This window comes from Tyto alba, unplaced genomic scaffold (assembly GCF_018691265.1).
Source record: "Tyto alba isolate M040663 unplaced genomic scaffold, T.alba_DEE_v4.0 Super-Scaffold_1000006, whole genome shotgun sequence".
Classification (NCBI taxonomy): domain Eukaryota; kingdom Metazoa; phylum Chordata; class Aves; order Strigiformes; family Tytonidae; genus Tyto; species Tyto alba.
Window position 1 is genome coordinate 17,125,110 of NW_024881272.1, and position 23,564 is coordinate 17,148,673.

At 35.1% G+C, this 23,564-nt stretch overlaps 1 protein-coding gene across 1 annotated transcript in view; it reads right to left on the reverse strand.

Moving 5' to 3' along the window:
• The window catches only part of BTBD8 (BTB domain containing 8), a 41,239-nt gene that overhangs the window by 13,064 nt on the left and 4,611 nt on the right, over nt 1-23,564 (reverse strand). Inside the window, 10 exon segments of the mRNA XM_042808333.1 lie at nt 1,986-2,115; nt 3,202-3,339; nt 4,137-4,319; nt 8,032-8,134; nt 8,352-8,440; nt 9,064-9,160; nt 10,324-10,404; nt 12,583-12,672; nt 15,726-15,843; nt 16,752-17,020. Coding sequence (XP_042664267.1) covers nt 1,986-2,115; nt 3,202-3,339; nt 4,137-4,319; nt 8,032-8,134; nt 8,352-8,440; nt 9,064-9,160; nt 10,324-10,404; nt 12,583-12,672; nt 15,726-15,843; nt 16,752-17,020 — 1,298 coding nt within the window.

The following is a 23,564-nucleotide window of genomic DNA, read 5'->3' on the forward strand; positions in this document are numbered from 1 at the left end:
GGATTGTCATGTGGAATAATGCCCTTTTTTTTTTTTTTTTTTTTTTGAGTGGTTTACTCTGGGAGGGAAACATTTTTCAATAAAGCCTTTAAATCAACTGCGCTTCTAGGATACAAAAAGGATATTTATAGATACTGTACAGACCCAGAATCGATAAGGTTTCAGTTTTGGTTGTTATTAATATTTCAGCTGAAAAACGGTTTTGCAAAAAATGTATTAAAAAATTTAACCATTCAGTGCCTCACATTCTGACACACTATTTATACATGGATAAATTTTTTGTATGTATAACACAAAAATTCTGCTAAATTCTTACTGAAGATACTAAAAAATAATTTTTATATAGGTCTGTAAAAATCACACAAAAGGTATGCTGAAAATGGCACCCCAGGGATCTAATCCTTTTTCTAGCAATGACTCTGCACAATAATACATACCAATATATTAAAACAAAATCCATATAAACTTGTGCCTAAGAAAACACAAGATATGTTGTGAATAAAAAACCCCCACAATATCTTCTGTCTTCTTTTGGCATTTTTCCGCCTCTATTATAGTCTTCTAATTCTATATAGGTTAAATCCCTAGAAGATAAATGACCATCAGGAATCTTTAAAATTAAAGTTGATTTCAGTTATCCTAGATGTATTTCACCTGAAGATTAAAATTTGTCTACAAGTATTGTGTGATTGCTTTGCCTGTAATTGAAAACAGATAATTTATGCAAACATTTTAGCCTGTCTGTTTACATATAAAACATATGCTAGCTCTGAGTTATAATTTAATTTAAAAGAAAACAAAACAATTTCTGGCAAGATGGAGTTTGGACAACTAAGGCACACCTCAGTTTTAAATACTGTTTTGTATTGAAAACACTAGTGCAAAGCAGCCTAAACATTATTTACAATAAGGACATGATTGTCCTAAAAATAAAATGCCCCAAAACAACAAAAACCCCACCCTTGTTTCTAAAGCCAGCTCCTCAGCTTCTGAAGGATTTTGTAATCCAGAAAGGAATCGTAAATCTGTTTTATGCAGTGAGATGTTATTTGACTACATCCTTAAATCATGCTTAGAAAGACTGTCACTGCATCCTTCTCTCAACATGTAATTGTAGAATAAAATGTTCATCGACCTATAGGTGTAAACAGTTTTATAACTATCATATCCTAGCTACTAATGTCTTTAACAAAAAGGACATAAAAATGTTTATTTCTCCTTTGATCAAAAGTGATTTGATTTGAGAGAAGTCTTCAACACATTCTTTTCTTTTATAACGCAGTACTGTCAAAGCTAATATTCAACCATAACCTGAACTCCATCATCAGTTCCGCATCCTCAGAATACTTGTGTACTTCAAGACAAAGAAACGTTCAGAACAAAAACTCCTTTTTGTTGGAAGTGCTATCTGTTAAAATTTTGAGAGAACACTATGCAGCTCCTTAGGGGCTCTCTGCAGTAGCATACACAGTATCACAATACCAATCAACTGTGAAGTCAAGCTATCTGCATTTATCACAGTGCACGAGATAAGCATTATGCAAGAGACAAGCAATATTTAAACACTATGGATAAAGGATAGAAACTGAATTCATAGAACGGATAAGCTGCTTTGTGCAAATTTAATTCATCCACAGTGCTCATCTCCTTAAAAATGACAGAGACAAGGTTTTCAAAATCCTCCTGCAGTATTTTCAGTAATTTAGAGTAGCTGTAAATAAGAATCAATCTACATGGTTTTGGCTCCTATTATATACAGCCTTAAAAAGAACAGCAGAGAAGACTTTTCACAGAACATGTCTTACTGATTTCCACGTTTGAAACTAGCTAAGCATTCTGACACGCTTCTATTCTAAAATACCACTTCAAAAACCTAAAGCATCACAATTTTGCTTTAATTGTTATCTGGCTCCACAATACCACCTACATTTTATCTACTAAACAGATTGCTGAAAATTTCTACTGCCATTTGATGCCTGACATACCTGCTTGTATTTTATGTTGATGGTCTGGCCTCATCAGCTTCCAGCTTTCTGTGTGACGAACAGCATAAAAAGACTGAACCAGGAAGACCCAGAGCTTATCACGCAGAGCCTGGATCTTGCACGTAAAACCCTGTGTTCAAGTAACAAATCAGCAGCTGGCGAGCGGCACATTGTCATAGCAACCAGTCATTATTCCTTTCAGAATCTACTTACTCCCTAAGCTAGATCAATGATGTCATCACTTAAATTTTATAATGGTCTGGTAGATGGGAGATACTGTTTTTGAAGGATTATTGCCTACCACAGTAATTTTTTACAATATTTTAAAACCAAGGCATACTACAGCACTAGAACACACTACATTGCCTTTTCTTCTTTCCTTCCTTTCTTTTTTTTTTTTTTTTTTTTTTTTAAGAACCCTGTAATAGCTCTTTACTGTCAGCTGTGTCACAACAAGGTCAAATACTCTAGGGAAAAATAATGTATCTGATTAAATTTTCATTGCTTTTACCAAGATGATCTACAATAGCACCAGATTGCAGTAATTCATTTTGCATTTATTTTTCTTTCTTTGCTTGTAGCTTAATTCTGGATTTTAATCAGAATGTCATACTATTCATAAATTACCCCCAGCATTACAGTCAACCACAGCTTAAATATCATTGTTTAGGTTGTGCGGATATACACGGTATGTTACACACATGGAGACTGACACCTCTCTCCAAACCAAAACACACACACACTAGATTAAGGGTCAGTCCTTGAGAGAACAGTCTTAATCAAAAGCAAATGTAGCTGTGACTTTTACAAAAAGGGGGGCAAAGATACACAGAGAAAGAGAATAAACTCTTTTCCCCTGTAAGTTTAAGGTAATGAAAGATTTTGGTAAGTTTTTTCTCATCACATGTTTAAAGTGATAGCAAAGATTAACAGAGTGGTGGTGCCCACGGGATTTACATTCTCAGTAATACATGATAATTTTTTTATTGCCATAGATAGGGTTCCTCTTTAAAAGAAAAAATTGTTAATATCCAGTAACCAAGTGGCAACATTTTCTGTACTTCCAACAGGAACATGGATTTATGCTGATGCTCTTCTGTGACCCCAACTGTGGGACTGAGCCACCTGAGCTCAAACCACATAATCTGATTTGAACCATTACATGAAACAATACCAAACAGTTTTTCCTACAAACACTGCACACTGAAAAACCTACCATCTCCTTCACATTTGTGGAGTCCAATAACGTATCCACAGCTACAAGAAGAAAGCAGCTATTTTCATTATTAATGCTTTTTTCAACTGCATTAAAAATTAGTTCTAGAAGGTCAGGTTTGCTGCTCATTGCCTGTGCCTGAGGAAACAACAAAAGGCAGCCATTTAAAACAAAAGAGTGTACTTCATATGCAAAAGCGTTACTGAGCAGAGAGGATCTGCTGTCACGCTGTGCAGGAGGTATTCCAAAGCCGAGCATCTTCTTTTGTACCCATTCCATAACCCCACCCCTCTCCAGGCCTCTACAAATCATCCTGAGGCCTCTCACTAACCCAAATTTTAGAAACAAGAATACTGTGATGAATTTACAGCCACATGCAACTCTAGATTTAAAGACAAAGTGTTTTAACATCTCCCTACTTAATTTTTTGAATCCTCTATACGTATTTAAAAAATCTTTCATGGGAGAAATGAACCAGCCAGATGACAAGATATGTTCTCACCAGGACTGGCAGGATTTCCACATTCTTGCGACTCGCAACACAAATCAGTAGAAGTTTGAGTATACTGCTAATACTCATAAGTACATGCTATTGTTCTAGGGGTCCAAAAGCTTTTTTGAAGCTTATGTATATACTTACCTCTTTCCGACACAGAAGCTGTTCCACTAAATTAATTGTAACTTTTGCTTAACTAGGGCACATAATCTGAATGCAGTATCAACCCTGCATATCAAAGTATTAATGTGTTTTAAAACACTGAAAAAAAACCCCACCCCCAAAACCAACTTAGCACTGCCTAATTTTTTTTTTTAATTATCCATTAAATTGTACTTAAAAGTTGAAACTATTTTGATTATTTAGCAGCCTGAACTATATAAAGTGAAATATAATTCAATTTATTTGGAAGCATACAGTAACTTGAGGGCACTTTTACCTGCAACAACATAGAGAAGCCTTCACTTTGCACTACATGTAGAAAGTTTGCCACAATAAATGTTACGCATTCTTCTTGCAGCCTAGATGCCAAGCCCACAGCTGCCTCTGTCCATTTCACTTGGGGAAGACTATTGATCAGCCGGTCACTCTCCATCAAAAGGAAAGCAGCATTCCTATGGTTCTTAAAATGAAAACAGAAATCAGCCTGTTGCCAAGTAATCACCTAAGGCATTGATGCTCATAGATAGCTTCTGTTCAGTTATTGAACACTTACACAAGGATCCAATCATGCATTAATTTCCCTTCTTTAAATAAATTTGGATTTTGATAATTCTGAACATTATAAAGCAGAAAAAGAAAAATCTACTGCTTCCATTTTGCCTGCTGAAGTTAGGCAGTAAAGTTTTCAGTAGCTTTTATTGTATTTTTTCAACTGTGTATCATAACATACTGCACTTCTGAACAAAATAAGGTAAATGTTAACCGGAGAAACTGAACAGAGAAAAAACAGCTAGGTCACTCAAAGAGGTAATAAATTCTCAAATAAAATGGGTAAGCAAAAGTTTTAGGTGAGTGTGGATGGCCTAGTGTTCAGGATTAATAAATACCCAAGCATTTCATAGTTATGAATCCTTTTGCTTCATTTAAAGAAGTCAGACATCAAATATTTGTCTTCCTAGAGGGAGTTTTAACTGAACTTACCCTCCTTGTTGTCTAATGTTTCTATAAGAAGCATAACTTGTATTTACAGTCACATCTAAAACAAACAAACAGATTTGCTAATATTTATTCCCCTGGCCTGGGCCTTTGGTTCTTTTGTGCACTGCATCAGCGCAGTACCTAAGGGCAACTTCTACTGGCTAATACATCACTTAAAAAGAACTTGAAATTTATTGTTATCCATATTAGAATGGATTGAAAGCTCTACTCAACATGACCTAGCAGGTCTCTGATAAATTATGCAGCAAGATCAGTAACACTGGAGAAAGCAACAATTCAGATAAATATTTCACACAAAACTCCCAACTGTAAATTCAGATTATAATAATGTTTGTCCCATGCTAATTAGAAAGCAGGGAGGATTTTCTTCATGCATATTATACTTACAACATAAAACCTGACCAGCCATTGTTCAAATATATGTTTTTTATTATTTTACTTATCTGTGGGCAAAACCAGTTTGCTTCTATTCATATAAGGTAAATTAAGGATTAAGTATATGGCTATGGTTTGGTCCTGCTCCCACTGGACCCAACTACAAACTTTTTGAATTGTCCAGAATTCAGCCCCTGCTCACAAGGCAATAAGCATTTACTCCCATTAGACACTTGCAATGAAATATAAAATGCCTTCATTGACTTCTAATTAAATCAGCACTTTGTAGGAGTGGCTTTAACTGAATTTTACTTCTTTTGTTATTTTTTCCTAACCGTTCTAAAGTGGAGTCTACTTATCTAAAAAGACGGTAAGTTTCTTGAATGTAGTTGAGACATCTGGGATAAGTACCTGAACAGTGTTTTGAACTGCACTCCCATTTTAATGTTTCTGTGTTCATCACTGTGGCTTCCCAAAGATTTTCTGATCAGCAATCTCATTTTCTTTGTACCTTTTCTTCCTCTAAAGGGCTGCCCTACCTTAACTAGATTTTACATTTCCAATATTGGTAAATGAAAGGATCAGTAGAGACATACTGTTTAACTGGGTGTAACTGTTAAAAAGTTTTACAGCAGAGAACTGTAACAGCAGAGAAAAGAGGATCTTAAAACATACAGTAGCCCCTGCAGAATTAGCATCATACCTTTTCTTCTTTCTCCCTCAAGCAGCCTTAAGCGCTTTTGCAGACTGTCAGAAACTCCATTGGGAATCTCACAAGTTTTTGGACTGGGCGTCTTAAGAGCCCAGAGTTAAATGACCACTCACCAGAACTGTTCTGTGGGCTGAAGAGGCTTATGCTTTATTTTTTAATTTTGCAATTCTAAATGCTTTCTAGGCTTCAATGCATAAAATATTAGTGAATCTTGCAAAGACACACCAACATAAATTTTAAATCAGTAAAATGGGAACCGAAACACACTTTATCCCAGACTGCAAAAATCTTTCAGAGAAGCTGGGTACAGAGCTGGGGCAGTACCAAGTACCAGTGTGCCATGATGGTTCTGCAAATACTGGCAGCTTAAAGATAGCTCATGTACTTCAACACAGACTGTAACCACGGCATGTTGATATATTATGGTAGTCGCAGAGGAGGTAAGGCCTGAAGTGGCTTTGGTTTACCTTTAAGTTGTCCTGATAATTTTGCACAAGGGTGCCTGGAGAGAAGCCTAGAACTGTGTCTACATACGTATGTACATACCTACGTATCTGAGCTAGTTTGGAGATGGGTGGTGGTGTAACTATGAACACCTGTAGATCAGAATGAACTGATCTATAATCCTGAAAATGTTACTTAAAACTTCTGAAGTATTTATGCAATATATGACATATAAAGCTATGTATAGATTCTAGGAACAACTGAGTATATTGATCTGATATAATGGCAGAGCACCTAGTATCTTAAGAGCAACAGTCACTATCTTCATTCTGTTAGAAATTATGCATTCTGACAGAAGGACTGTTCAGGTTTTATAACTGTGGATACTCTTAAGCTTCTCTTGGTACAGTCACATAGCTCTGAAATGTCTTGTTTTTCAGGCTTTCACCTGAATATGCAGTAGCAGCCACCACTCAAAGTTGATTTGCTGGCCTCAGCACTCGATGGGGTAAGTACTCCATCAAAGAAGTCGTGAGAAAAAAAACAGTCCCAAGAAGCCTTCACAGCCCTTGCAGCGAGGGGCAGTTCTTGGCCAGAACCATTTAAGAGTGTATCTCTTGATCTCTTGTATGTTTGGCAGCACGGGCAGACATACCAGAGCTATTTAACTTGGTTAACAACAGTAACAGAGACAGGGGGACAAGGACTTCAGTACGAGATATAAGATATCACATACTTAACTGTCTGGTGTGTGCTAGAACCAAAGTCACCCTGTGAATGTTGCCTGAGTTACATTAAACTCTGTGTATGCCAGTCCACATTACAGTCACTTACATACACAGTCACACTTGGCAGCAGCTGCACAAGTTTACCTTTAGCTCCTCAACATACTCTTCATATCTCTGTTACAATTCAGTGCATATACAGACTAATTACTGGACCAAATTCCTGTTAACAGGTCTAGTTCAAATTGGTTACTTTAAGAGAGCTCTGAGGGTAGTTTTATACAGAAACACAATTAGAAAGTACTTAAGGTCAGGAAGATTAAATTGGAACAATGTTAGTATGTGCCACAAAAATGAATGCTAAGCTTTGAGGGGACCAATTCAATACTGTTATCTGAGAAGTAGAAGATATGTATACTATACTGTTACTTTATTTTTGAAAAGTCAGCCTGCCTGTAAACAAATGGCTTGTGATTACTGATAGCTAGTGATCACCCAAAGTCTGAAAAAAAAGTACATTTTTTCCAAATTAGAATACAGTCAAATAGGAAAAGGCAATCACAAATTATGTATGCTGTCACCTAACAGAAACTGATACAGCAATTTGCTGTTCCTTACTATCTAAATACATAATGCTGAGCTATATCACAGCTGTGTTTCATAAACTTATTTTGTAGTATTATGCTGGACTTGTATGTGATTATCACTAGACTGTGTGACATGAAGCATAACAACGATATCTGCACATCAAAATCTGGTTTTAAATTGTTATTTTAATGGGAACTTCTACATAGTATAAGTGTACTACAGATTTAAAATACTATATTTATTATCTCTTAAATTATATTGTACGGTTAAATAAGGAAAATAATCTACATTGCTCTATTTTTATATAAAGCACACTATATACTACTTACCAAAGAGTTAATCAACATAACAAGACAGTTGTTCTGAAGTTCAGTAGGTAAACTGGCAAAACTTCTCTCTGACAAACATTTTGCAAAATGTTTTCCTACCCATCTGTTGAAAAGAGAGCCTTTCTTAGGTAAGGAAGATGAAAATGTTCTATCTTCACTTGTTAGCGTAAGTGATACCTCTAAATTATTGTGAAGACAAAAATGTTTAAAATGTGAACGTTTCATATGCCAAACTAAACCCAATCTCACAAAATAAAATAATTTCAACAGAAAGCAGAGAAATGAAAAACATAAACCATAATTTATTTTATTTTACTTACTTCATGCAAGCAGCATATAGGTTTTCGACTCCCAGTGTATGAGCAATAGCCATGCATTCTAGTACAGGCTGCTGTTTTCCAGGAACAGGCTAGAGTTGTTAGCAAATTATTACAATTATTGTACATTCTAATTTACAGAAACTGTCCAAAAGTACAAAATCTTCATTTCACACAGAAGTAGTTAGCTACCATGGTATTTGTTTGCCTTTATGCAGAATAGGCAAGTAAGTCCACCTGCTTCCACACATGTCAATAAAGTAGTATTCAGCCTAGTGGGCCTAATGCATGAACATGCTCAACTCTAAGCAGCTGGTTTTTTTTAAAAATAATTTTAATTGAACAGAATTATTTTCTACATATATGTCCATGAAATCTGATATGCAAATATATAGTATTTCCATATTCCTGTTAAGAACAATTACATATAAAATGGAATGTATTAAATTATACTCCATGTAATTTAATATATTGAATTGTGTGGAATACTGCTTTCCATCAGTTGTGGTTTACAAGTTTCTATACATAGGTGGATGATATCACAGGCCTTACTCCCATCATCAATCCCAGTAGATTTACACGTAAGAATAGGGTCCATTGACTTAAGAAAACACCTTGACCACACAGTTGTTAAGCATCTTGTCAATATGATGTGTAAGAATCAAAATTCATCTTAGGCTTTATGGCTCACAAAGTAGCATGAGAACCGACATACCTTTTGGAAAAAATTGCAGTAATCTCTTTTTAGAATGTAGATAGCTACTTCTTTCAGCCCATCTAGCCCATACATATCTGCAATGCCCAACATGCGACTAAAGAGAAAGCAGTGACAATAGGAATCAAAAATCATTGATACATGCATTTTGTTTACAAGACAATTTACATGCTAATTTCACCTCTTTGTTCAGTCAGAATTTACAGCAAAAATAGATTGATAACCAAGTGTGCAACTTGCCAATGAATAATCTTTGAACAAAAACATGTATTGACCTAATAATAATCTCCCAACCACTGAGGTCAGTCCGTATATAAGTAAGCCTCAGCCACTGGCTGAGAAACTGTTTAGAAGACTCTTGGTTTCTCTATTTTAAGGGCAGCAAGTGAATAAGGTATTTGTGCAGGCAGATTTTTGGCATTTTGTAGTTTTTTCCCAAGGATTATGTAAAATATTATTGATGACATTGTATCTGAGAATTATGTCCCTTCCAAATACTAAAAAACACGGTGAACAAACTATTAATTATTTTATATAATAAATACCATAGTTTTATTTGCTATATCAATTCATTACCTAAACATTGACATTGGGCATGTTATCTATCTAAAATAAAAATATGGAATTGTTTATAAGATTTGAACAATGATTTCTAACATTTAAGAAATTGTAGCATTTTAATATTTAGTGGCCGAGTTCAACAGCTAATATATAAATTGTTTCGGGGAATAATTCACACATTTCAGAACTTACTTCACTAATACAGGATTATGTATAACACTGTGATTAAAAACTATCCCACAAGAAAATGCCAACGTTTACAGTGGTTGCTATATATAATCTTTTATGGATCTAAGACTGACTACTTAGCTTTGCATCAACTTAAATGATTATTTAAAAATAAATACCAAATATTAACTGTTATACATTATGACACATTGAATGTATTATTCTGAGAACTAGAAAGAAGATATCCCAAACTGGGAATTATTTTGGTATAAAACACCCTCCTGGTTTTCACTCTCCTCAAATAATATTCCAAAAATGGCTGGCACAACTCTTCCAGTACCTGTCAACTAAACCAGATTTCAATATCTTTATTTCTGGAATTTCCTCAAGTAAGTTTAGGTGTAATGATCTTTATATTTGACATTTTTGTCTTCTTTACACTACATGAAGAATTTTCCTTTTGACTTTTAACTGAGAAAATACAGAACAAGCAGAAACTACAATTAAAAAATAATAAAAGTTGACATATACCCAACATCAACTTTGTCTGGGAAGTCCAGAATACCTCCATATATAAAATGCAAGATGACACTCATTTCTACATGGCTTATGCTGCAAAAAATGAAAGAAAAAAAAAAACACAAATAAAGACATGTCCGGAATAAAACACACCACATTTCTTAGCCAAAGGAAGATAATCAAAAGGCTGATACATCATCCAGCTGTTCTGTGAATGGAAGGTAAATGATCTGATAAAGCCATTTTCAAGATTACTGCAAGGTGAAAGTATCTAAACGGACTATATTTTGGGTTAATTTTGCTACTCAGTAGTTTTGCTGAAACTTTGTAATACTTTAAATCTTTGAAAATAAGTCATAAGCAGACTAATACTAGTATCTAAATTATTTACACTGATAATAAGCAGAAATGATTTTTTCATCAACTCCAAGCTCTTTACTAGTAATAAGTGAAATATTAAGCAACTCTATATTTAAACATTGTTTCATAATTTGTAATTCTTGATTTTATTATATATTTAAGCTTTTCCCACAGTAAAAATACATCTAATAGTTTTATTACAGTGCTAAGTAGGAATGTTGCATCTCAAAATATTTAGAAAAAGTCTTTATGCCTAGATTCAGGTTAAGAAATATGGAATTCCTACACAGAGTAGTGTTTGCATCCTTGTATTGTCCCAGCACTGTAATGCAGAAAGGCACAGAATGTCTATTTTAAATGGTAGACACAATCTCCTGAACAATACATTATTGTATTTATGTATGTACATCTCAGTGTGCAACCTTCAGAACCCACAAGTGCTGTGTACATTAGTATAAATATAGTCATTCAGATTGAGCTAAGACCCTTTAAAACATTAGACATTTTTAAGCAACAAACGTTGATGACTAAAAGCAAAAAACAAACGTTGCAATATGCTAAGAAGCAAAATCAGCACAGTTGTCCCTCTGTGTATTAGTACACAACAGCCATAAAATCAGCAAGGAAGAGTTTCCCCACAGTCTTGACAGCTGTTATCTGAGGCAGAATTTTCATTGTTTCAGAGTAAGCCATATGTACTTTATTTATAAAGACAGCATGGAAATCTGCATCAAGCAGAAAACTGAACTAGAAAAGGTAATATTATGGATATGGTTCTTAATAACAGAAATTATGAGACATTGGCATGAGAATATATTCCTATAAAGATCAAGAACTTTTCAGGAGAAAACATCTACTGAAAAATAAGGATGAAAATTTCTTAGCCATGTAGAAATAAATTACAGGGAGAGAAGTGTAAATTCCAGAGTAATTGTTGACTATCAGCCTCTAAAACATAGCATGTTTTAGATTCCTTGCTTAAAAGCTGAGGAATCAAAGTGTATTGTTTAATCAGGATTAGGAAGTTATAACCAAATCAACAGATAACCTTCCTGATTTTGCAGGAATATTATTAACTGACAGTAGACTGAAATGATGAAAATATCAGAAAGTATCACTTGGCCAAGCAGTATTATATTAACACAAAGCAATTATATTTTGCAGCACTGTAAGGTACACAGCTTTCTTCAGAAAGCTGAGTCAGCCAACATCATGCCTGAACAAAAAAGCTAAGATGTATAAGTACCAGTATTTGTTTGCTTTTAAAAAAATTTAATATATTTATATTTGATATATCAATATAATTGATTTTTCTGATAGTGAAAAGAAGTAACCTGGCACTCCCCAGTTTACCTATGAAGTCTTAAGTATTCACCCTACACTGATAGCTCCATTATTTTCAGCCCTCACACAGACAGCCATTGCAAACAAGCACACTAGTCAAAACTCTTTTAGTGTATGATGATGAAATATCAGTATTAAACACTATTTGAGAAATGTAATTGTTTATTTGTTTTTACATTGTAAATATACTCTTATTGTACCAATAGGTATGAAACTAAATTACTCTATTCAGACATTCATTAATACTTTTCATGACATGTACAACACGAGGTGAAAGAAGAGAATTGTAAAATAGACTGTGAATACTAAAACATACTCTACTAAAAAAGGATTAGTACCCTTCTGCTGATGAAAAAGACTTCTTCCCTGAACCATTTATTACCAATAGACTACACATGCTGTTTCATATCCAAGTCAAAACAGTGCTCAGGAAATGTATCAGGTTGAAGAAAAGTGTCAAGGCAGATTAATTTTCAGTGCTCTATACACAGCACAGTTGTTACATATTTGCAGAGATTTTAAATTGCCTACCTTTGCTCCCACACCACTTGCAAAGACAACACTTACCCTTGAAGAGTGATTTGCTCTTGGGAGCTTTCAGCCCAACTTCCACTCAGCATAGCAGTAAAGTAACTAGATCTGGCACACAAAATGGCCCTGAGAGAGAAAAAGTAAACATTATTCCACTAGATACAAATATTTATTATGAGACTCTTTGATAACATTGACTTAAATCTTTGCCCTTTATGCATTAAAGTGCCATCTGTATACTACTGCATGCCTTTTTTTTTTCCCAGTATGTTTGTAATTTCAAAATATGCTAGAGAAAAAAACCCAAACAATACTCTAAATTTCTCAGTTAAAGCTTGCTTCTAGTATGACTCTGACATTCACACAGAGGAAATCTATTATTACAAGCATTTTCCTTTTATATAATATAAAATTGAAGATTTATTTCTTCTCTTTTATTTACCAAATAACAGTAAATAACCTTGTTTATACAGCCCCATTTTAGCCAAATAATTATATCCCAAATCTCTTAAATTCTTGTTATACAACAAAATGTGTATTTATTAAAATGAAAAGAGAAGTATAAAGCTTCTCTTTTTTCGAAATTGGCTGGTCACTTACCAGCACATCCTAAAAGTCAAACAAGTGTGATACTAACGTATGATACAACAAAATGATGTGTGTTTCCAGCACTGCTTAAGAAGAGCTATCAATTACTTCTGATTTATTACTCTTGTATATTTAAAAGGCATAACTGTCCATAAAGGGACTAATTTGATTTACTGCTATTTCCATCACAGACAATAAAGGAACCCCAGACCAATAGTCTGTGTAGCTCAGTATCTTCACCAGCATCCCAATCCTCAAAAAAACAGATGAGAAGACCTTTGCAATACGAGCTTCTTAAGGTGGAAATGGAATGGCAAAAAGGAAGAGAAGACAGTGGATGACAACTCCTTTATGATTTCAGCCTTCCAGAGTTACACCAGTTATAGTGTTAGCCTTCACATCTCTTATCTGGGCTATTGCAGCCGTAGATAACATTCTCATACATACAATTCTTTCCTGTCACTTACTAAGCTTCCTATTACTTATAAAATTACTTTATATATTTCCTGCAGCAGAAAAAGCAAAGTTTTATATCAGGCATGAGAATCCCTTCTTTTACATGTATTTGTTGGCTCTTAAACTGTTTCAGGCACTCTCATTTTGTGTAGGAAGAAGTACGAAGAATGATATTTATGGTCTCTTTTCTAGTCACTATATATTCTGGAACCTCTCATCTCTATTCCCTCCTCCTGCTTCAGAAGTCTCAATCCTTTAAATTAGGAGCTTCTTGCACATTCCTCCTGTGATTCATCCAGCAATAACAACAACAGACCTTTTACATAATGTTTCATACCTCAGTGAAATATATCCACATGTAAATGGATATCACCTCACAACTTCGAGTATGTGAAATTCTGAATACACACACAATCTTGTTTTTATAAGATACAGTAGCACAGTATCATGAAGATAAGAAACACACTATCTCCAATTTTGTCATCCTCTTCTAAATAAATTTTAGTAATGAACCGGGCTAGATCAACTTCAAGGGCATAGTTGAAGTGGATATTTCAAAGACTTGTTTTAAATAATATGGACAAGTACCTATTACCTAAATATATACTGATAACATTTTAACTTATAAAATATGTGGTGATACCAAATTAATTTGAAGTAAATTTATCTGTGCTTTCCTGCTGCAATGGTTTGTGCCACAAGTTTTTTAGTGGATAAATTTGACTTGCTCCACTCAGAGCTCTGTAAGAATACACTACAGCACTAGGGATAAATAACTTGGCAACTCTCTCAGAGCATAGATGTTCACACTGTAGTCTATTGGAAGTTCACAGGACCTCGTAAGAAAATAAGGAATACTGAGATAAGTGGGTGGGAGAGGGTGCAGGCTTAAACTGTCTCCTGTTTGAGAACTTCAGAAAAACCCCTTAAAATAAGTAAACCATACTGGTGCTTTCACCACAATTATACCCAAAATTAGATTTCCCTTTTTAACTTCTGCTGTTCACATGATACAGTACTAAAACAAGGAAGTCTTGTGCCCATTGCAGAACATCCTTGTTTTCTCTATGATTTACTGCCATATTTTTTGATGCTGGTTAGAGTAGATACATTGCTTCAGGCAGTAAGTGGTCTAAATTAAAAGAGCTCTGCTGATGGAATATTTTTGTTGACTTTCTTTTTGTATTGAAGTATTTGTTTCTCAAAGTTATGGACCCAAGAACATGTATTCTTATAGTGTAGACCAGAAGAAACAAACATGCCTAACTACACTACATTCTGGAAATTTAATATATATCTTAATTCTATTATTTAAAAAAATGAATTACTCCCTCCCACACACACTATTATGACATACTTCTTGTAAAGATATTTGTAATGTCAGTAATATAACCCCCCAACCTGGTTTTGTGTTGAGAAAAACTAAAAGTAGTGGAAGGCTTTTATAATTCCTTTGTTATTTATATACTCAAATGGAACAACATAGAGGCTGTCTAGTTTGCTATCTGAAATACAAACAGACTCATAACAAAGGTATGACAAATGGTACTGACACTTTAATTTGCTTTCTCAAGCTACAGAAGTCCAATAAGCCAAAGTTCTTAAATGGTCTTGGACTTTAGAACTAATAAAGGCTGCTGACAATCTTTACATCTACGTGACTGAAGTAATGAAAGTAAAATCAGATTCTATATGCACAGATCCCAAAGAGCAGGAAAAAAAATTATATAATTACTACTTCAGAATTTTTTACCTGCATGGTAATATTATTCAGCATTAATAGCTGAATAGTTTATTAATAGATTTTCTATTTTCTTCAGAGAGCACATATTATTTTAAAAAAGGTTAGCAAAGAAAACCTACACAGTATTTATACATGAGTATATACTCATGATATGAGTTTACAATGGCAATCTTGGAAGTGCTTAAAACCACAATTGTTTTCACAATAGTTGCTGTTAATGAGATAAATAATTTTCATTAGTATCAAAGCGTGGCCACTAAGACCTAAAAACTGTAACAGTTCACAGCTAGATAACAGCACCAGTAATAATTTGCTATAGATACACTGTACCAGTAGTGGTTTACAGTAAAAGGATTTTGGTTGAAAAACTTTACAGTGAATACTTATGTACCTGTGAGCTTGAAAATTTTTGTCTTCTATGCAAATATTAATATCTGGACAACAGCACTTTTTGTAGAGCATCATTAAGTCTTCTCCTAACACAGATGCAGTTTCTAGTTTGGAAATACCTGCAGATGGAGAGAAATAGCTATTTTTCACTTTGTCCAGTGTAGGCTAGACTATTGAGAGTACACAGGCAATTTAAAATATTTGAAAAGAAGAATCTGACATAATTAAATTAAATAATATTCAAGCTAGAATTTGACTTAAAAGGTTTTCCAGATCTTGCATTTTACTTCTTGTTTTGACTTGAGATACCAGAAATTTGACGAATCTTCCATAGATATAAAATCTGAAGCAAGTGCTACCGTTATACTCTTTTGTAAGATTATGTAACCAGTTCATTTTTTCTACAGACATCCGGCACTTCTGCATTAAAGTAGACTCTGAAAATGTTCTGGGTCATGTAGCATTACAAGCTTCTGCCTAAACAGATTTGTTGCTTGATCCTATCTTAATGACACAGCTGTAGCAGCCAACACCTCTGGTGTAGATGCACTTATACATTTCTCGTGTTAATTATTTCATTCACAGTTGTAGTAGGGAAGATTCTGAAGGATTCCCAAATCCTCATAAAACAACAGTGGAACTAGTGTAATTTGCTAGAAAAAGGAAAGGAATAGAGAGATTCTGATCTATGGAAGTCCCGGGTGGTGAGGACTCAGGATTAGCTGTATTACAGAGAAAAGACGGGACACAATACCCAGGAACACGCCTGATGCCTGGCAAGTCCTGTCAGACTCATTACGCTGTATGCTGGCTGTGAACCACTCCTGCCAAACTTCTGCAGCAATTCATTTTTTCTAAGTGTGAGAGAATGAGGTATGCCATAGCAAAGAATATCCATGTAAGCTGTGTTATAACAATAGCTTTAATCATTGCCTGCACTTTTACATCAAAGTCTTTGGAAAATTCTTTAAAAGAAAAAAAAAAAAAAACAAAAACAAATAAACAAAAGTATAGCTTCAACACCTACCTGCAGTGCCTTTGTTGCTTTCTGCATCAACGACTACTTCTGGCATTTCCTTTTCAATACAAGATGAGCAAGCAACTTCTTTCTGCACAGCTCCACTTGGAGTATTCTGACCGACAGGTGCTCTTTTGCCATCTCCAAGACAATTTACATTTGTCTGAGTGTTCCGAAGAGTAGCAGTATTTTCTTGTAATACTTTGGGTTCCAACACTTTTTTCATCATAGCCAACTCCTCAGCTTCTTTAAGATTTTTATCAGACGAATATACAAGCCTAGAAGATGACACTTAGTTTACTCCAGTAATTTTTTAACTGATCAAAACAAATAAAAAATGACATCTTTTTGTCTAACAAATTTCATGACCAAAACCCAAAAGCTGGACTCTACAGTGCTTAATAATAAAAAAACCTTTTTAAAACTGTATCTCTGGAAAACTTATTTCTGCAATGCTTGAAAAAGCATAAATCACAGAATGATTTGGCTTGGAAGATCACTTAGTTCCAACCCCCCTGCCACAGGCAGGGACACCTTCCACCAGACCAGGTTGCCCCAAGCCCCTTCCAACCTGGCCTTGAACCCTGCCAGGGAGGGGGCAGCCACAGCTGCTCTGGGCAGCCTGTGCCAGGGTCTCAACACCCTCACAGGAAAGTATTTCTTCCTTACATCTCATCTGAATCTGTCCTCTTTCATTTTAAAACCATCACCCCTTGTCCTATCCCTACACTCCCTGACATAGTCCCTCCCCACCTTTCCTGCAGTCCCCATTAAGTACTGGCAGGCTGCTATAAGGTCTCCCTGGAGCCTTCTCTTCTCCAGGCTGAAAACTCCTAACTCTCTCAGCCTGCCTTTATAAGGGAGGTGCTCCAGCCCCCTGATCATCTTCGTGGCCTCCTCTGGACCCGCTCGAGCAGGTCCATGTCCTTCTGATGCCGGGAGCCCCAGAACTGGACACAACACTGCAAGCAAGGTCTCATGAGAGTAGAGTAGAGGGGGAGAATCACCAACCTCGACCTGCTGGCCACCCTTCTCTTGATGCAGCCCAGGATGCACATTGCCAGGTCATGTTGAGCTTTTCATCAATCAACACATCCAAGTCCTTGCTTGTCCATAAACAAGCATTACAAATAAAATATCAGATTAAAAGGAACAAAGGTTTCTCTCCCTCACTTTGCTTTTTTAATTAAAACTTTGTTTGCTCTTTATAGCTCATCTAGTGGCTACAGCAGAAGCAAGCTGTATCAGTAATGACAGATGACCAATTTATAAATCTTAGTATGACCAAGAAAAGACATTTGACTGTCCTTTACTATCATCAAATTTACAAACCTCAAAATATAAAAACCTTCTAATATCAAGGTTACAAGTACAAAATCATAAGAATGGTGTAGGGTTATAAATAAATAGTACTAGAAATAAAAATTTTAATTTCAAAGGAAGTGCTTGAAAGCATGAAAATTTGCAGTTAAGATTACCCAAGTGCTTTCACTTTGCCCATATAGTAATTCCAGCTTCCCACTTTCCCATCTGTTTCACCAGCTTATTTTTGGCTCAAGATCTGGAAAGGCTAACAAAGCCTGCAGTCTGTGACTGCAAAGATCTTGTATTTATAGAAAGATACTGCACTCCAGCAAATTAATGGAGCCTTAAAACGTCAGTGTGAGCACTTAACATGCTATATCAGTGATTTCATACCATATCCATGAAGTTAGCAAAGTTTAACAGAAGAGCTACAGTTAGTTTGGATTTAGCAGACATGTCCTTACAGATCTGCATTTAGTCACTCATTCCATGGCAAAGAGGCTTTATTGTTAATACTGGGAACATAGTAATTTGAGTATGCTATTTGAACACTGTCCTCTAAAGGGTCAGAAAAAAACAAGAAATCATCTTCCTTCTGAAGTCCTGTATCGAAATGATTGAGTTAGGCAGAATTTTTTCATCTGGGTGATACAGATTCTCACCAAGAGAGAATGACAAGAAACAAGAACGTAGGGAATGGAAATTTTAGTATTTTAATAAATTTTGAAAGCAAGGGTCAGGAAAATGTGTGACAGGAGTAATAAAATTTCATATTGAAAGAATAAGATTGATGGACCCTCTTTACATGGGTTTAAAGGTGTTATATGTGTATGTGCTTTCAGAACTCCCAGCCTGTGAACTTGGCCTGATCATCTATTGCTTTTCATATTTACAGTGCTTTCCAACCCAGTGTAACAATAGCATGAGGGAAAGACAAGTAATAACATGCTATATTACCAAGAACAGGACCACAGGTTGCTTGCTAGAGCAGGGAGACTTTGAAATTCTTTAGAAAATTCAAGACTCTGTCTTCCACATTTTCCCTATTCACTATGGAATTAACCTAGAGATTCAAAATTCCACAGAAGTATTCTGAAGTTTTGTCTTCAAGTTGTTTCTCCACATTGGATATTCCAAATATCACTTAGTCACAGACAATGCCACCACTAGACAAAAATCTAACCATTCTCACTTTATTTCTGCATTTTCACCAGATGTAAGCAAATACCACAATTACAGAATTAAAATGGTAACACATACTGAATGTGAAAAACTGAAGGAAGACCCCTAGGTAATGGTTTGTTGAAAGAAAATTGCCATTTATGACGTTAAGTTAAATTTGCACTGGAACTTTATTTTCTCACCTTTCTGTTGCATATTCAACATGTAAAGACAATACAAATTGACTTTGAGGGAGAAAGAAAATTAGTGGCAACAGATACACTGCTTTGCCATAAATTCATTATTTTAATATTCTTGCTTACTTTCTGCCAGTAACTGAAACACATATTCATAGGGAATCTGATAAACTAAGCAATGAGGCAACAATCTCCTGGGAATCCTCAGGGTATTTTCAGATAATCAGCATAAGAAACCTCAGCAATGCAATTCTGTTATCACCAGGCTTAAGTCAATAAAAATGGCATCCTTACCACAACTAGGAATTCTGTAAATAAAAGAAGTAGCATGTTGTTAAATCAGCACTAAGTAACCAGTTTATAGATCTGAAAAAGTTATTCTATCTGAAATAAGTTTTTTCCTGTAAAAAGTCAAGGAACCTTCATTACTTCAGTTAATGTTTAAAATCTAGTCACTGTCCCGGATTTATTACTTCCAGAAACTCAGCAGAATATCTGTATATTAGAGTCCTGCTTAATACAGACTATAAATTTACTACTTTGAAAGACTCATGGAAGCATCCATTATTCTGCTTCACAGGCAGCAACAATGATTTTGGCATATCTTTTAGAAATTTTCCTTTATCTCAGTTAAATCCCATTAGATGTTCCTTCCAGAATAGAAGATTCTCTGGTTTTTAAAACCTGCTATAGAAGAATTTGCTTGGCAACACCCTTTATTTTACAGGCTCATTTCTAAAGGCAGAATGAAGTTTTCTAGTGTCTTTCTACAGAGTATCAAATGGCAGCCTTCCAGCATAAATAAAAGCTAGGGAAATCTTTCGTCCACAGCAAAATGCATAGCTTAGACCTTGGAGCTCAGATGTTTTAGTGATAATGTAAAACCATCTCTTTAAAACACAGCTGCTATAAGAAACCAGGACCCCTTACTGCAGAATTATGATAGGAACAGTTTTTACTGTTCCAAACCTCGTGAGTAGGCATCATTGGATGTGACACCTTGGTTTAGTAAGTTGCAGTGCAGAAGACTACAATTCTATGAAGTTACAAATGGCTTCTTTAAATCAGATAGGGTTATCATCAGGAGGACTTACAGCTTAACCAGTTTTGAATGAAGTTAAGTACTTATTTACAAGAAAGCATTTTCCACAGTCATCTGAACAATCTAAGAATGCATAAAAATGCTCCAGTTCTAACATCCCTAATGAAAGTACTAGACTGTACTTGCTGTGACCAAGCAGTTACCTAGAACATATAAGAAGTATGGAGTTATTTTGGTTTTATAACAACTCATAGCCTACACAGACATCTCAAAATGCAGTCTGAAGAAAAGCATGTACTTTGTGGGTAGCTGTAAAGTACTAAGAAAATGCTAAGTAGCCCAACCAAACTTACTTATGCGCATGTAAAGATTTCATTCACAGCTTTGTTTTTAAAGGTGTCCAGAAGTTTTATCTCCTCTCATTCCAAATGAGTTTGGCTAAATTCTTTGGGAAGTTTCTCAGCCTTAGAGCTCTCTTTAAGGCTCACCTACTTCTTTCAATTGTAGATGCACGATTCCACACAGTCTTGAAAACTGTACAGTCTCATAAGAGGAACAATCATGCAATTCTGTTCTCAGAACAGCCACAGAGCCAATCATGACTAGAATCAGTAAGACATTTTTATGCTTACTAAAAGTATACAGATCACGATTGCAAAAAAATCCTAATATTTGGGTTGAAAAAGAATTTTGAGTTATGATCCACTTCTTCGGTTCTTCAAGTCAAGAGCTACATTTCCTTACTGTGGGCCATGCCCACTGTCTGAAAGACTGACAAAATCCCAAACAGAAATGTTGTATGCCAATAATGACCCTGGAGACAATACAAGTAACAAGGGAAATGAGAAGGCACATTTTATTTTCATGAAATACCATATTTAAAAACATGAAGAATCCATTTTTGTTGTTATTTTGAAGAACACTGAAAGCCACTGTTAGGACAGCTTCTCCCATTGTCCCAGAGTAGTTGTTAACCAAATCAATACAAATTCTCAACTAATTAGGCATCCACTTGCTCTGAGTGAGAGTTCTTCGCTGAGAGCCCATCTGGAAAAGTTACCTCCCATCTTCTCTCACCCATATTCTCCTTAAAGTTATATGTATGCACACATCACTGATGGCACTAGAGAAGTGCTTTTGAGTTCTTAGCCACTAGCTGTTTAAACAGACAAGATCTTGTACATGCTGTTATGGACATGTTGCATATATGCCCAGATTTGCAGAGCATTAGTAAAGAGATTACAAAGGAGGCTTGAACAAAAGCCATTGATGCCAGGGGAGAGGATTTTTTTTTTTCCTATCTTGATGTCTTTCTGATAGCAACACAGACTGTTAATGCTAAAGTCTATTGGAAACTTAGCCATCATAAATCCTATGGATAGCAAGAAGCTTTCAGCACAAAAGTCTGACATGTGAAAGCAGGAAATTCTGCTGTTTGACAGTGCACCAATTTAATTGCCCTGAAAAAAAAAAAACAAACTATGGTAACATTAGAATATAGTGACAAGTACAGATGCCCAAGACAGGATACTTGGTAGTGTAGGGGTAATACAATTAATGAAAGAAGACGAAACAAATGATGTTTTCCTTTTATTTACAAGTTGTACAGGTGCTGTGTGTTGTTTTCAACAAGAACTTGGTATAGCACATACCAGAATTTTATGTAATAACTAGATTAGCACTTAAATATCTTCTGTACATGTGTAAAATACCATATTATATAGTTTTACTTAAAGCTATGTGTTATCACAATGAAAGGCCAAAATAAAACCAAGATCTATTAACTTTGTTAATAAAAATAACACTGAGAATTTAGGAAGTCTCTGAACCACTCCCTGCCCACAGTTTTAATGCTTGATGTCTATAGCAAACCCAACTGCCGCAAATACTGTCATGTACTGCATATAATCCTGGTGGACTTGCAAAAATATTTCAGCAATACACCTATAGCAGTGAATCTTAGTTAGTACAAGTTAGGCATGTCATATGCACAACTTCAACCTACCTTAATCTCTTAAGACTTTCTTTTCCCTTTAGATTTGCTAAAAGAACCATCTGCTTGATTTTTGCAGCTAAGATGGTTATTTTAACTTAATTGATTTCTTGAGACAAGTATTTCAGTAAATTTCTTCTTGTGAGATGCAAAAACAACTGCTTTGCTGCCTCACACAGATGCTGATTAAATTTTCCAATTTCTTGTGAAAGAAGAAGAATCTGGCCCTTAAGCAGTCATGGTCCCAGTGAAAGGTTTCTATCCATTTCTCACTAATTCTTTTTTTTTTTTTTTAATCTTGAGGCATAAATCCATGGCATTAAGATACTATGTTTTCCAAAGCAAGATGTTAATATCACACACGTATCGAATATATTGCAACTTGACAGTTTATCTTCTCGGCTTCCTCTGAGAAACTGAGATTAGATATAAACATGGATTAAAAAAAAAAAAAAAGGGCAGTAAGAAAAAAAAGACAAACTCATTGATTCTATGTTCTATGTATGTGGAAAGGCGATAAGGTTGCCATTGTTTGACATGTATTTAAAGCCTGTTTTCATCAAAAGAAAGAAGTCATCATGGTGAAGGATTTCTCCCCCCAACAGAATATATCATAAAATCTGAACTATGAGCTTCATGTAGTATCTTACTTATTTATCTCCCTCCTTCCTTGCTTAGCAAAATCCAATTATTCCCAATGACTAGTTTAGCACATATTTATAACCAGAACAAACTCACTTGGTGCTGTAGTAACAAACTCAGACCAGAGAATATGGTCGTATGAACAAAAGTCATTAAGTTAAACACCTTAGCTATTCAGAGGAACAAATTCCCTAATCCCTTAACTTGCGAAATAAACACTTTGGTTCACAATAACTGGCTCTCAACTTTCTCAGTTTTCACTGTTCACTGGAGACAAGCCTTTACAGAGCATTTTCACTTCCACAATTCAAGATTTATCATTTCACAAAGTTTAAGAACGTCACATCAAATTTCCCATGTTGCCCATATTTGTTGGGCAGGGTTTGTTAATTCCATTTGTTTTGGGAGGGATTTTTTTTTTTTTTTTTTTTCAGCTGTACTGCTGATTCCCTTACATCTTAATGCAAAGACAAGAAGTTGTT